This window comes from Cibotium barometz, chromosome 38 (genome assembly GCF_041138505.1).
Source record: "Cibotium barometz isolate CiBa-2024 chromosome 38, ASM4113850v1, whole genome shotgun sequence".
NCBI lineage: Eukaryota > Viridiplantae > Streptophyta > Polypodiopsida > Cyatheales > Cibotiaceae > Cibotium > Cibotium barometz.
In genome coordinates this window covers 29,044,530-29,061,394 of record NC_141083.1, presented here as the reverse complement: position 1 = coordinate 29,061,394, position 16,865 = coordinate 29,044,530, and the positions used below count along the sequence as shown (strand labels likewise).

Below are 16,865 nucleotides of genomic sequence, written 5' to 3'. Positions count from 1 at the left end.
TTAGGCCGCCCCCTAAAGTCCATCATTCTCCAAAGTCCAAACGTGCTTTCTTTTTCTTTTGGGCAAGCATCATGGGATATAATAATGGAGGAAATTCTATGTATTTTTTGTACTTTTTGTACTTTTTGTTTTTGAAAAAAAAATGTGGTGGGGATATATTTGATTAGCATATTACTTGTATAAGTACAGTTATTGTTCACACAATAAAAAGAGTTTATGAAGCTATCAGCTTATTTTAAAAGAGAAGGCATCAGGGTCATCTACCTTATAAGCTCGAATGGGATCAGCTATCAGCTTATAAACAAAAAGAAGGGCATCAGGGTCATCAATCTACCATATATTAAGAGAGCAAAGAGTATTAAGAGAGCAAAGAGTCTTTGATCAGCTTATAAGCGTAGCTGATACGCTCCCGATCATCAAGCGTAGCTGATACGCTTCACCCCATTCGATAAGCTGATCGAGCTTGCAATACAGCCAATAAGATGGTGCCAGCGCAGAAACTACGGCTGCTTTGCACCAGCTTGGTTGCGTGCCTCTCGCTCCTGATGCCAGCCAGCGCGTCCCGGGCCACCAACTGCAGTAGTCTGGCAAACGTTTCCATACCGGCGGCCATCCAGGTGCCTGCCGGACAGAAGCTGCAGGTGGCCTACTACGCCGTCGGCCTCCAGCACTACTCCTTCAACGGCTCCGCCTGGGTCCTCTATAACGCCACCGCCAATCTCTACTACACCATGCACGAGGCCTCCAAGGGCGGGCCCGTGGTCGCCCAACACTTCTTCCTACCACACCCAGACGCCGGCGGCGGCCAGCCGTCGTGGGAAACCTTCATCCCGAGCACCAGTCTCGTCACAGCCAAAGTCCTCGAGACCGTTCCCGTAGACCCTAACAGCATCAACTGGAACCTCTTCGAAGCCACCAGCGAGAGTGGAAGCCCGTAAGATTATGTACTCTTCATCAATGCGTTAATCAAACGCTTAAACTGATTTAGTGCTTCTAAGCTTTGTGTGTGTATTCTTCAGGGAGCTTCTCGGCGCCGTCACTTACCTGCAGAGAGTTGAAACCAGCGGCGGCCTGCCTCCTTCGAGCTCTGACGGCGCACAAGTCGGAGATTTGCACGCAACTCCCTACTCCACAATCTACGCCTACTACGTAAAAGACGATTGAAAGAAAGCAAGCATTTATTTGATCTCTCATGTTTTCTAAGTTAATTATCGTTAGGGTTCCCCTCTCTTCAATCCTTGTGTTCTTTGCAAGGTTAATTAGAGTGTACATTGTCATTATTAAGTCAGCATAGAATGCTTATGTAACGCCTTTCTTTGTAAATTATGATGGAATTTTACGAAGCTACTGCGTATAAATTGATTCTGATTGCATTAATTCATGTGCTCTTTGCAAGGTTAATTATCAATTAGAGGTTAATTAGAGTGTACATTATGGAAAGCCTTTCTTTGTAAATTATGATGGATTTTTGCGAAGATGTTGCGTATGAATTGATTCTGATTGCATTTAGCACGACTCAATCCTGCTCAAAATGTATTGATTTCTCTCAAATTTTGAAATTATGATTCGTCACTAATCATAAAAGCAATTTAATACCATTGTTTACTAATCCTTTAGAAAAGGATTAGTGTGCAACGGTACACTAATTTAGTGTGCCATTGCACTGTATTTGCACATATGAGGCCATGACTCAAACTCAAGACCTCTCACTAATGAACCAAAATTAGTCATACCACTACGCCATTGATTAGTATGAATCTCCCCTTTCAGAGTAACATTAATCCATATTTCTCTTATGTGTATGCACATGCAGGTTTGGAGGCTTGCAATGCCCTACGATTGTAAAAGCACCTTTGATGCGAATGTCCATTTTGACGAATTACTTAAAGCAGTCTAAAATTAAACAAAACGTAAATCAGAAGAACTTCTAAAGAAAATGCAAACGAAAATACTTAATTTAGCTCAACAGTTATTATTGTCATCTAATTAAACTATTCACACATTTTGGTCCACCTCCTCTGCACATCATTGCATCTCCACGATCAAGCATTTTTTAGAATGGATCAGCCAAGGCGAGAACGTCATGCATTAGGCTATAATTGGCCTTTAGCTTGAATGATCAAGGTCTTGCAATGTATAAAGGAGTCAAGAATGTATAGCTTTCAATTGTGATTAAGGCCTTGATCTTCATGAGTGAGGCTAGGAGGTGAGCATAAGAATGTATAGCTTTCAATTGTGATTAAGGCCTTGATCTTCATGAGTGAGGCTAGGAGGTGAGCATACTGTTAACTGGCTAAGATGTGAGCTGTCCATTTGAGTAAACTTATGCTTAGAATAGATTTGTTCTCCTTATTTGTAGGAAGATGCTTTCCTATAGTTTAGGAAAGCATATTGCTATTATATTTCAAATGTAACAACTCTTGCCAAACGGCCACTACTATTTGTAGTGACCTTAGTTTGTATAAAGAGAGACTCTCTTGTCATTTGGAATCATTTGGAAATACAATCAATCTTGTAAGGTGTTACACATACACGTCTCTCTTTCTCTCTCTCTCTATATGTATCTCTCTCTCTCTATCTCTCTCTCTCTCTCTCTTTGTGTCCACTCCACACATTCTTCTCACCAAACCTCACAGTTCTCACATGGTATCAGAGCTTTGAGAACTCCATAGCCATCCACAAGCCTCTTTCATCTTGAGATCTGAATCTTAGCTTTACTCCTCTCTACCTCCAAGCTTAAGCTCCTTCTCCTTCAATCAAGTATCATGGAGGTAGTCTCATCTTCCACTGTAACAACCAAGCCAAGGTTTTTCTCCATTGACAAGCTCAATGGCAACAACTACTTCGTATGGAAGCTAAGAATGAAGCTATATCTCAAGAAACTCCAATTATGGAAGTACATCAAGGCTGATGGTGGCAAACCCACTGAGGAGCAACCCAAAGCACTCAAGCTTTGGAAGCAACAAGACATCACGGCACAGATCAAGATCATTCTTCACTATGGAGATCGGCGAGTGAAAATGGCGAAAAGCTGAAAGTCCTCTCACAAGAAATATGGTAATTCTTCAAAGATTGCTATCTACACACTCACTTGATTTGTCAAGTGTCTATAGTGAAGAGACTTGTCAACTTCAACATGCAAGGAGGTCACACAACTGCCAAGTTCTTGGATTCTTGGCAGGGTCTTCTAGATGAAACCCTTCTCTTTGGTCTTGAAACCCCAGAGACTCTACAATCAATGTTCTTGCTAGCACCCTTACCATCAACATGGAGGGCATTCATTACAACTCATGCTTCAACAAAACGGAGCTCAAGCTTCAAACCTTGGTGGTAAAGATTCAACAAGAGAAGGCCTTAAGGGATTAAACATCCCACCCCAACATCAAAATAGTGGCTGTAGTCACTTCTATCCATGCTCATAAACATGGTCATCACAAAAGTGGTTCTCACCACTCGCAGCGGCCTCATCACTTTAATCCAAAGGAGGGACACCACAAGTATTTTCATGCTAAAAATAACCCTTACTCCAATGTGCAATGCACATATTGCCACCGTCATGGGCATGAAGAGAAGGACGACCGCACAAAGCAAAGGGCACTCTCCAACAACAACAATCACCACACAATAAGAGGCCATTTGGAAGAGCTCACTTCACTGAGGTTCAAGAAGGTAATCAAGATTCTAATCCCTAATTCTAGAACCCTCTTACTTCTCATGATTACCCTCTTCACCTTTTTGCTACCAGTATCTCACATAAAACTCCTTCTTCTACTATATGGTATCTAGATACTGGTGCAACCCATCATATGACCTTTAATCTCTCATGGCTATCTAATTTTACTTCTTTTCACAACCCCTTAGATGTATGCTTAGGGGATGATAGACTACAACAAGCCCAGGGTTATGGTGAAGTGGTCATCTCTTTCCCTAATGGTGGCCAATCTACCTTAGTTAAGAAGGTTGACTATGTTCAGGGCTAAAGAGAAATCTCATATCTATTAGTGAGCTCACTGATCAAGGCATTTGAGTTCAAGTTTCTAAAAGATAGATGCCATATTATAGCCATAGATAATCATGGCAAGAAAATCACCTCATTATGCCCTAAAGATGGCAAGCTTTACCCTCTTAGTAATACCTCTACATCAGCAAAAGCCCTCTCTACCACTATCAATACTCCTATAAAAGAGGAAACCTTGCTATGGCATTATAGGCTTGGCCATATTTCAGCACATGCCTTGTATCAAATGAAGCACAAGAAGCTTGCAGTTGGGCTTCCCAAGGAGATTACCCCAATCCAATTTTGTCAAGGATGTGTAGTTGGCAAGGCCAAACACTTTCCTTTCCCAAAATCCACCTCCAGAGCTTCTGAGCTCCTTGCCTTAATTTATATAGATCTTTGTGGCCCCATGCAAACCACCTCTCTCACATGTAACAAATAAATGTTTTTATTCATAGATGATTTCACAAGGTACACGTATGTCTATTTTCCCTTAGAAAAATCATCTACTTTTATGAAATTTACATTTTTTCAAGACCAGGTGGAGAATCAACACGATAGAAAGATCAAAGTTCTCAGATCAGACAATGGTGGTGAATACACTTCAAATGTTTTCAAAGAACATTGCCATGCACATGGCATTCGCCACCATGAATTTACCATTCCTAATCATTCTCAATAAAATGGAGTGGTAGAGAGGAAGAATCGAACACTCGTGGAGGCCGCCCGCTCAATGCTTGCCATGGCTCGTCTCTCTCATGCATACTAGGAAGAGGCCATCGCCACCACATGTTATCTTCAAAATCGTTCTGCAACTTCTACTCTCCATGGGAGTACACCATACGCACTGTGGTATGGACATGCACTAAATCTCGCTCATCTTCGTATTTTTGGCATCCTGCATATCCTCTCCACACTCGCCATCAAGCCAAGTTTGCAGCAAATGCCTCGAAAGCCATTTTCGTAGGCTACGGTGATCGCTTCGGCCACAAAGCTTATCGGCTTCATCATCCCAAGGAGCATCTCTTCACCTTTAGCTGCTCCATCATCTTCAACGAAAAAGCACTCACGAGCTTGCCTTCCTCCTTCGAGATCCCCTCCTCTTCTCAGCCCACAAGCAACACGGCTTCCCCACAATTGGCACCTCTCCATGTCATGGCCTTGTCTTCATCGATCTCCCAATTGGAGCAAGTGCCATCTCTCCTACCCACCCCGCCCCGCCCCGCCCTGCCCACATAGGCAAGAAAAATCAACGAATCCCAACCAAACCTTACCAACCAACCTTTATAAGGTTGATACTACCATGTCATCACCCTCCGTTTGCTACTTCTCACCAGGCTACATCACAATTGGGTCGCCCGCCACCATCCCCATCAGTTCTCCACCATGCCATCTAGCTGTTGTGCCGCCATCCTCCATAGGAGTCGAAACCTACTCGCCAGGCCATGCACCACTTCGGCCGCCACCCTCCATCGTCCACCACTCCTCGACAGGCAACGCGGCAACTAGGCCACCATCCCCAACCGCCCAGGTGCATGCGCGCCACAACAAGTCTCTTAGTAGCCGCGCCATGCACCCTTTAACCACATGCACTCCTTAGGCAGCCATGCAAAGCAACTCTCTATGCCATCTTCTGCTAACCGCCATGGAGCCAGCCAGGTGCCCACTCTCCTGTTGCATGGCAGCCAACCCACAACCTCACTTGCACCGACTGGCCGCCATCCAGCGCATGGCGCCACAACACCAACTTCTTCCTCTCTCCAGTGCGCCACTGCTCAGCCTATTTCTACCTCCTCACCCTACTATACAAGGCCGGTTCTTCCTTCCATCCATGGCAGCACACCCTCGCCATCATGTCCTGGCCCTCAGTAGCCTGGTCCTTCCCCTCTGCAATCTACCATGGCAGCCTCAGTAGCTCGCCCTTTGTCTTCAGCTCCTGGTGCTTCCTCTCAGGCCACGCTGCCCTTCTCTCACTCTCTTCCACTGGGGTTCACTGTGGATCGCCCTATCTACCTCTCTTCCTCAATGTCTCCCTCTTCTTCACCCACACCTAGCTCAAACATCCCAAGCCATTACCCCTAGTCTCCATGATGATGGCATCTCTCCTCCACCACAAGGCAAAACTATAGTGGTATCGTAGAATGCATGATGCACTTCTCTCATGGGGCTGGCAAAGGCTTATCACACTGATCACAATCTTTACATCTTGCATCAATATAGTCAAGGTTGGGCACTTGTAGGTCTGTATGATTCCCATTCTCTCCTCAAATGATTACATGATGCATTTAACCAAGAGCATGTTCCAATGCAAATTTCCCATCACGGATAATGGACCCATGGAATATTTCCTTAGTATCCAAGTAATCCGTGGCCCTCATGGTAGCTTCATCTCTCTCACACAAGAGAAGTACATTGAAGAGATCTTAGCTCATGCCAACATGTCACATTCATCTTATGTCCTCATTCCCATGGTTACCAATGCCAAACTTGCTCTTGAAGATCTACCCTACACTCATGTAGATAGGAGCTTCATGCATAACTTTCCATATGCAAACATACTTGGGCAAATTAGGTACTGCATCACTTGCACCTATTTGGATGTGTGTTACACTGGCCACATTCTTTCCCGTGCATTACATAAGCCCCGCAAAGTTCATGGCATTGGTGAGCTCTACTCTCTCTCTCTCTCTCTGTCTCTCTCTCTCTCTCTCTCTCTCTCTCTGTTTAAGCTCTTTTCTATGAGCTTCCTAATTTGTAAGCTCTTATCCTCTCCCTCTTCCCCTCTCTCTCCAAGGTTTCTCTCTAGCTTTTGGATTTTGTATGTTCCTTAATGTGTGCTACTATTTTTGTATTAGGAAATTCTTAATAAAACAAGGCTTAAGCAACAATGAATGCTTTTGAAGGGTCGCTATATAAGGAGAGATTTTTAACTAGGCATGGATGCATGTGAAGGACACCTACATGTTTCTCAACCCAAAGCAAGCATGGATGCCTTGGCACTACAAGAGGTTGAGGACATACCGACGCCAAAATACCGACGCAAATGATGAACGTCGGTATGTCCGTCGTCATGTTGGAGGAGACAAGTATGGCGGGGTTTTTTTAAATTTTCATTTCCCGTCGCGTATACCGACGCCTATACCGACGCTTATTCCGACGCCGATACCGACGCATATTCCGTAGCATATACCGACGAATATTCCGACACATATTCCGTCGCATATACCGGCGCTCGTAAGTTTTTCACAGCCGAGAGCCTATTTTCTGGTTTTTCGCAGAAGGTGCGCAAGTAATCAAGCGAAAGAGGTGCTTTCTCTCCCTCTTCTCTTTCCCTCTCTCTCCTCTTTTTTTCTCTCTCCTCTTTTCTCCTTCATTCTTCTTTTCTCCTCTTCTCCTTCTCCTAACATGTTATTGCAATTGCTTTTAGTTTTTAATTGAAAAATTAGGATGTTTAGGGTTTTGTGTTTTTTTGGCTCTCTATGCATGTTGAGATCTAGAGCTCTCTATGTATGCATAGATCTCCTAATGCATGCATAGAGATTTTAGGGTTTTGTATTAGTTCTTTTTCTTGTGTTTAATTTACTAATTAGTTTGTTTAATATTTTGTTTTGCAGCTCTTTCACCTCACCAATCTTTCACCAATCCTCGAGCTCTCCTTCAGCTTTGCAAAAAAGAGGTAGATCCTCTTTTGATTTTTCTTGTTTATGCTATTTTATATGAATTTTTGCATCCTTGTTTTATGGTTTAGGGTTAGTTTTGGGTTCTTGTAAGCTTACAACACATAGGATTAATTTAATATCTATGCATAAAACCTATAATAAGCTTGCAATCTCTATTATCCATGTACGTAAAACAAGATCATGTTTATTACACCATTGGGTGATGGGATTAAGGGTTAGCATAGTGCATAAGGCATATAGCATAGAGCTTATGCATAGAGCTTATGCATAAGTCTTGCATAGAGCGTATGCAAGAGACTTATGCATAGAGCGTATGCATAAGACTTATGCATATGACTTATGCATAAAGTTTATGCATATGGCTTATGCATAGAGCGTACGCATAAGACTTATGCATATGGCTTATGCATAGAGCTTATGCATAAGGCTTATGCATAGAGCGTGTGCATAAGGCTTATGCATAGAGCGTAATTGCATAGAGCGTGTGCATAAGGCTTATGTGAAAGGGATTAAGGGTTAGCATAATAGTGCATAAGGCATATAGCATAGAGCTTATGCATAGAGCTTATGCATAAGTCTTGCATAGAGCGTATGCATAAGACTTATGCATATGACTTATGCATATGGCTTATGCATAGAGCGTACGCAGGTAGACTTATGCATATGGCTTATGCATAGAGCTTATGCATAAGGCTTATGCATAGAGCGTGTGCATAAGGCTTATGCATAGAGCGTAATTGCATAGAGCGTGTGCATAAGGCTTATGTGAAAGGGATTAAGGGTTAGCATAATAGTGCATAAGGCATATAGCATAGAGCTTATGCATAGAGCTTATGCATAAGTCTTGCATAGAGCGTATGCATAAGACTTATGCATAGAGCGTATGCATAAGGCTTATGCATATGACTTATGCATATGGCTTATGCATAGAGCGTACGCAGGTAGACTTATGCATATGGCTTATATGAAAGGGATTGTTAAAATGCAATTACAAATGCCTTGATTGTGGTTAACAAATGCTTATGCAAATGCCATGGTGAGGGCATTGTGAATTGTTGGTTTGTGTTGGAGCTTTTGGATGATGGATTGAGGCATGAGTCCATGCTTTATTGCTGAGTTCTAAATTGTAAAAGGGCATGAGTCATGCTCAATACTTGTAAGCCAACAAACTTGTTCTATCATTTGATATTATCCCCATCATTTTGTACCTACACTCACCATTGCAACCACTTCAAGTTTCTATAGAATCTAGCAATGTGTGAGGGTACTTTGGCATTGGTTGGAGAGGCCAAGGGGAGAATGGCTTGAACTCTTTGTGCCGTGATTGCTTGGTAAAGCGGTACGAAGGGGGATTAGGTACACCGGTGTGAAGAAATGGCCTCAACCTTCACCTTGGAGGAAAACTCGGTGAAGGGGTGAGAAGAGCTTGGCCGGGAGATCGGCAAGCTTCAACGCGCGTCCTCAACAATCCTCACCATCGACTTTGTGGATGCATTTGGGCAATGGGGCCCTTTTCTGTCATATTGTGTGGATATTGCAAATGCATATGATCTTTCATGACATTGTGGGATGCAAAGAGTATTGCGTACAAGTTTTAAGAAGTTGCATTTTCAATTGAGATTTGGTTCCAATTACAAAGGAGACTCTGGCGGAATTTACAAAACCGTAATTCAGTCCTAGGGTTTTTGGGATTAGGTCCGAGCTTATGGCTTATGCATAAGACTTGTGCATAGAGCGTGTGCATATAGCTTATGCATAAGACTTATGCATAGAGCGTGTGCATAAGACTTATGCATATGGCTTATGCATAGAGCTTATGCATAAGACTTATGTATAAGGCTTATGCATAGAGCTTATGCATAAGTCTTGCAGCCTTATTATGCAAGCTTATACTTATAATATGCATTTAGATTATTGCATAAGGCCTTTATATATAAACAGCTATTTATGAATAGAGATAGCTTCTCTCTCCATCCTTGTGCAAATTCTATTTAATTTTGTATGGAGAGGAGATAAGCTGATTTGTGTTTAACGAGCTGCATATACATGTTATCTTGCTAGATGGAGCCTCTCAATCTTGAAGAGAGAATAGCGTGTCCATGCATGCGATGTAAGTACCAAATCTTTCGAAAACGAAGGATTTGCAACGAGCATGTTCATGACGCTGGAATATTTCCAATGGAGCGCTTGCAAAATTTACGGTTTCAATCGTACAACCAAGCAAGTGTGCAGCCGCATCTTGATAACATTGCGCCTGTGAATTCTCGTCCCCAACAAAGGATGAGGATATCGCAGGAGGGAGTGACAGATGGAGCTCAATTAACAGCACCCGAGGGAATGGAAGAAGGTCAGGAAATGGAAGAAGGTCCAATGGAAGAAATGTTGGATGCCTTCATTGAGCAACAAGAAGCTCTCTTCGAGGAGCATGAACATGAAGATCATCAACCACGACATTCTCAACCTATGGTCTCAAGAGTCCAACAGGCGAGTCATTGGTGAGGAACCTCAAGGCCAAGGCATAAAGAGAAAGATGGATAACACTTTGAGAGAAAAAATCAACAAATTTTGCATCTTGAACTCTCATGTAATGGAGAAGTGGATTGAGACATATGAAGCTCTCAAGCGACAGCGAGTACAAGATCGTTTAAGTTTCAGAAGGAATCGCACTACAAGAAATCTCCCATATCCAGAAGGTATGCAAGCTCTTCCGGACTTTCCCACAGGTAGATGGCTAGAAGCTACAATTTTAGAAGCCAAACGTGCTGGTTTACCTATAACAGAGGAGGAGGAGGAGCTTACAAAAGGATGCGATTGGCATGTAAGTGTTTAAGTTCTACATGTCTCTCATTTTTTTCTCTACATGTCTCTGTGTTTGATTCTCCATCAACAAACTTTTTGTGCTATTTGTAGTATCACAAATATGGGGCGTTTTGGTCACATGGACGTCATTTTCGAGTAGAACGAATAGACCAAAGAAGAGCAACCTTTGATTGTGGTGTCACAGCACAGTTTGTTCAAGAAAGTCGTGCAAGTGCAAGTGATGATAACACAATTACTGGAATGCTTGATTACTTTGGAACCATTCAAGATATATTGAAGGTTGGCTTCAGAAGTTTTGAGTTGTTTATCTTTGATGTGAAGTGGTTCAAGGTAATCATGAATGGGCCACATGCAACTGTACGTAGAGACAAGAGTGGCCTCATCCAAGTGGACTCCACAAAGGTATGGACCGATCAGCAAGATACTTCTGTGCGCCCAGAGCATTGTGAGCACGTTGTCTTTAAAGCGGATCCAAAAGATCCACGCTGGCTGTTTGTGGTTCAAGTCGCCCCCCGCAGTAAGCAAATTTTTGAAGAATTTGAGCTACAACAAGGTGATGTGGATGCACAGGGTAATGGAGAGCAGCAAGAACAAGCCGATATCAACAATGAAGAGGAGCAAGCAAATGAAGAGAAGGAACTAGAGCAAGATCCAAATGAAGAGGTGCAAACCAAGGAAGCTGAAAAACAAGTTGAGGAAGAAGACATAGATGATGAAGACATCCTTCATCAAGGGACTTTTAATGATGAGGATGCTGAAATGTGCATAGACATAGATCTCTTTGGGGCTACTGATCTTAATGAGGATGATAGAATAGATAATGATTTATAAAATGATGTATCTTAATGATTATGCAAATAGTTATGACATATTTGTAATGGTTTTATGACATTGAAGGTCCATTCATTGTTTACCATTGTTAATGTTTACCATCATAATCACTACTGTAGGAGCAAGTTGATATAATTTTACCAATGTTGTTTATCATTGTTAATGTTTATCTTATGGTTCTTTCATTCATTGTTTACCGTGTAATTTTCATTCCGTACAAGTTTGTCATATGGTTTTTTGTCCAACAGGCCATGGGTGACTCACCGCCCTACGACTACAGTCCAGATTTCTCATTTAATCCTACACCGCAGGGCATGAGTCCCCAGCAGTTATATGGTTTTCTTTCGTCCATGACTCCAGAGCAGAGAGCCATGGCTCAGAGTTATTGGGGTTCTGGAGCAGGGACATCTGCCTCACCATCTGGATTCCCGACGCCAGTTCCCACACCCGTGGGTACGACAGCAGCTCCCACACCTCGTACCACACAGCCTTCCACTCCTGTTACAGCTCGATCTACCACCTCTTCACATAGACGGCGCTCACGTAGTAGGTCTTCAGGGGGAGGTTGTTGTGGTGGTAGTGCCACAGATGCTGTGACACCACCACCACGTGAGCGTCGTCCTTCGCTCTCATCTGTTGATAGCACACCCATAGGGTCACCTTCCACTCCCTGGGGTGCACATGACCATGACAACAGCAAGATTTACACAATTAGGGATGGGGCACCAATAATGGATAGTGCAGGGAAGGCAATGAAGACACGCATTCGACAATTGTGCACTATACAGTTTCATGACTCTGTCATGACTAAATGGGATCAGCAAGACAAGGGGAAGAAAAATTATATAAACACAAAGATAAAGCAAGAGTTCCAGCCATCTGACCCTATGAATGTCGTCTCTAATGAGTGGATACAGTATACAGCTCGCATTTTGATGGGGCATCGTAGGTCAGAGGCGAGGGACGCATTCAGAGAGGGGAAGGAGAAACCTGTTTGGCTAGATGACAGGGAGTGGGCAGCCATTGCTCAGGAGCTCACCGAGACACCAGACAGGTTTCAACAACAAAGAGAGGCGGCAAGGGCAAGACTCCAAACAGTAGGGGCTTCTCATCTCGGGAGTGGTGGTTACGAAACCATGCGCCATGAATTCGTAAGTGTTTGTAGCAATTTTATTTATTTAAATGTATGTATGTGGGCTAAATGTTGATTTTTTAAAAGTTATAATTGTTAATCGTGTGTGCAGGAGTTGGCCATGAATCGCCCACCAAGCAGGCGAGAGGAGAAGTACGCTCACAAACATGGCCTTGTGGCCTTGTTTGAGATGCTTGAAGAAGAAGGAGAGACCGTCAATTGGGAGGCATTACCATGATGTAAGATGACCTTCAAACTAATGAAATATGATCAAAACATTCTTGAGTATTAATGTTTAATTTAATTTCTTGTTTGTCGATCAGGAAAATATGCAAACGAGCACGGTTGTTTTTGTGCTCTATTGTAGACAGAATGGTGCTGTCTGTTTGCTGTTGTTGATCCTGCTCATTGCAGGCAGCTAGGCAACAGCCAGGCAGCACTATTCTGCCCAAAAAAAAATTTCTGCTACAGCGTCGGTATTTGCCCCGGTATCAGCGTCGGTATATACATTGGTATAGATGCCGGTTTACATTTCGGTATATAATCCGGTATAGAGGCCGGTTTATTCGTCGGTATATGAATCGGTATACAGGCCGGTTTAAGCGTCGGTATTAACCCCGGTCAGCGTCGGTATAGGCGCCGTTATATGCGCCGGTATTAATACCCGATAGGTATACCGACGCTGCGATACCGGCGCTTATACCGATGACGAGGCTTTTTTAGACCCCATTAAATAGCGCCGGTACAAGCCCCGGTATTAGGCTAATATGTAGTAGTGTGGATGGGTAGCTACAATTGTATATTGCTTGTAAGAACTTCCATTCTTTTTTCCTTTTCAATACTTGTTTGCTATTCAATAATAGGTATGCATCGAACCAATATATGTTTTTGTAATGTTGCTAGGAAACTTTGAAGATATAGAAATTACAAGACACTTTGACAATTTACAAGAGCCTCACATCTCAGCACCACCTACTGTGATAACAAGGAGTTGTCTGAGGTGGAGGAGGCAGTATTGGTTGAGATGAAAAGAAAGAAGCAGACAAAAAATAAGGCTTCTCAATGCTTAGAGCACGATGGTTGATGGGAGCAAAATATGATGGTTTTTCAAGAGAGTCGTGTTGCTTGCTTCGAAGAACAGACAAAAGGGATGGACACACACACTCAGAAGTTTATTTTCTAACATCTTCTTCTCCATGCAGCCTTCCCAAAGCTACAAAATGCACCAACCCAACTTCAAGCTACCATGCTAGTAGCAAACATCTAACACACCCTAACGCAAGTTAAGGTGTCAAGGACAGAGGATGAGTTCTTCCTCAAAAGATCAGTCATCATGATTCTTTTGAATTCCCATAGGTAGTTGGAAGATGTGAATGTCTCTGAAGCTACAAGACTTATGGCATCCATAGATGAAACATCTACATGGCAATGTCTTGCTTATCTAATGAAGAGGATGGGATTTTTCCACTATCCACAAGCCACAAACAATCACACGGCCCGACTCTTTCACAAGAGCTCTAAGACCTTGTTGTCATGGACAATTTAATCTCGCATCTCTCCTATCAAGAGAGATGTGTGTCACAAGTAGATTGGAATAGGTGCATATGTGGTGCATCCAGTTCATCTCCTTGATGAGCCTTAGGTGTAATTCCTTGCTACCTATTAAGCTCCCTCTTTTTTTAATAATGATTTAATTCCATACTACCCTCTCACAATGCTTGCTAGCTCTACCACAATGCTCTAAAGCTTCAAGGTAGAGCTTCCAAGAAAGTTCACATTACTTTACAGCACTGTTGCAATACAACTTTAAAGCTATGTGTCACACTACTACAGAGCTTTAAAGCAATGTCACATGCTCTAGGTGCTTTAAAGAAATAGTAGAGATATTCAAAGATATGTTATACCAGTGTCATGGAAGTACTTTGACATTGTACGATACTACTCTAAAGCCCTACAAGGGATAGACATGGCTTTAAAGCAGTCATGGTAGTGCTTTGAAGCTTATGTACAATATTGTTGGTGTTTGACATGGCTTTAAAGTGCTTCAAGAATAGCTTTAAAGCTATGTGTGATACCACTACAAAGCTTTAAAGCATTGTCACATGCTCTAGGAGCTTTAAAGCATTATCAGAGAGATTTAAAGTAGTGTCATGGCAATTCCTTGAAGCTATGTGATATGAATTTAAAGCCTTACTGGGGTTAGACATTCTTTTAAAGCACTCAAGGAATAGCTTTAAAGCTCTATAGTGGTGCTCAGTTGATTTAAAGCTATGAGATACTGGCTTGAAGTACTTGAGGACTATCATCTAGCTTTAAAGTTATGTGTGACACTTTGAATCAATGTCACATTCTCTCAATGCTTTAGAGCTGTGTGAGACTATCATCTAGCTTTAAAGTTATGTGTGATACTTTTGCAGAGCTTTGAATCAACGTCACATTCTCTCAATGCTTTAAAGCACTATCACACAGCTTTAAAGCACCTGAGGACTCTTATATAGCTTTAAAGTTGTGTGTCACACTTCTCCATAGCTTTGAATAATTATCACATGCTCTAGATGCTTTAAAGCACTATTAGAGAGCTTTAAATTAGTGTTTAGGAAGAAGAAAGGCAAGATGAGCCCACTAGCAAGGAGAAAGGCAGCAGTTCTAGAAAGGAGTATGAAGGAGTATGACTTATGGGAGGATCTCAGCAAGATGAAATTGAAAATCACTCTACATCAAATGCTGAACCTAGTTCCCAACTACAGATATAAGTTGTTGTAGGCCATAATACTAAATGAAAAGCTTGTACAAATGTCTTTGCAGGAACTGAAAAACCCAACGGCAAAATGCAAGAATGTGGAAACTGTTCAAGATTGTGACACATCTGTTCTAGAAGTAACCATCAGGATCAGATGTGATACGGTAACAAGAGTCATTATGGATGGTGAGTCAAGGGTAAATATAATATCATATAGCCTAGCTGAAAGGCTAGGGATCACTGACATGTAACCCACTCCATTCCAGATTCGCATGGCTTACCAGAGAAGAGTCTAACTTGTCGAGATAATCAAGGGGGAACAGATAGAGGCGGTAGGATGTAGCTTGATTTCTCTATTCATCGTCCTCAAGATGATTGAGATAGCAAGTGCATATCCCATGCTCCTAGGAGGGCCTTGGCTCCGGAGTGGAAGAATAAATCATAACTTAGAGATGGACAGGATCACTATCAGAAGAGGCAAAAAGAATGTCTATATCTCGGTGGCAGCACGACATAGGCTAAGCCTAGGAAACTAACCAATGCATGCAGAAGGCCTAAACTACCTAGAAGGGGTGGAAGATGATGAAGAAGTGCAGATCTTGAAGGAGAATCTAGATCTTCTTTCCTTGTTTAAAGTGGAAATAGAAAGGATCATGCAAAGGTATGATCCGGAGGTCCTAGTAGCTCATCCTGAGGTGATAGTCAATAAGGAAAGCATGTGTGAGGAGGAAGAGGACACTTAGGATGATGTGAAAGAGCTATAGGAAGAACAAGAAAAAGCCATGGTTGCACTAAAATAGGAAGAAGCTGAGCTTAGGAAAAGAAATATCAGGGTGCAAGAAGACAAGCTTGAGGAGGTGAATCTGGGGGATGATCATGAACCCAAAAGAGTCAAGATTAGTACTACATTGAATCAGGAATTCAGAGGGAGGCTCCTTTAATTGATGAATTCCTATAAGGATGTCTTTTCTTGGAACTATTCTGACATGAAAGGGATTGACCCCAGTTTCTATCAGCACAAAATTAACTTGAAGGAAGATGCAACCCCTATAAGATAGAGAAGATACAGGATGAACCCAAACTATGCCAAGCAGGTAAAAGAAGATATTGACAAATTACTGAAAGTAGGGTTCATCTATCCTGTGGATCGGGCAGAATGGCTATCGTCGATAGTCATTGTTCCAAAAAAGAATGGGAAGCTTAGGGTGTGCATTGACTACCGCAAGCTAAATACTTCCACTATATCCAACCCATTCCCACTGCCTTTCATTGATTCCTTGTTGGATGCAGTAGCAAGACATGAAACATACTCTTTCCTGGATGGATTTAATGAGGAACCTTGTAAGCTCTTTCGCATTCTTGGGAGGTTGCAGCTTTACAATGACCGCAACCTTGGCTAGATCCACTGCCAGTCCTTCTACAGACACAGACACTATGTCCCAAGAGAGATCCACTGGTTATAGCGAAGACACATTTGGCTGGATTTAGGCTCAATCTAGCCCTCGTGCACTTTTCCAAGAACATTGTGAGGTGTGTAATGTGTTCTTCTTTCTTCCCAAAACAAGCACTGAAGTCATCCACAAACACCCTCATGAAGGTGGTCATATATTCATAGAATATTTCTTGAACCATCCTCTGGAATGTAGCAGGAGCATTTTTCAGCCC

At 42.4% G+C, this 16,865-nt stretch overlaps 1 protein-coding gene across 1 annotated transcript; it reads left to right on the top strand.

Moving 5' to 3' along the window:
* The first annotated feature begins 286 nt into the window (after positions 1-286).
* Positions 287-1,343, top strand: LOC147616566 (uncharacterized). The gene is made up of 2 exons (XM_086777113.1): positions 287-934; positions 1,020-1,343. The coding sequence occupies exons 1-2, from the start codon at positions 483-485 to the stop codon at positions 1,162-1,164; spliced, it is 597 nt and encodes a 198-aa protein (XP_086633239.1). The 5' UTR covers positions 287-482; the 3' UTR covers positions 1,165-1,343.
* The last annotated feature ends 15,522 nt before the right edge of the window (positions 1,344-16,865 follow it).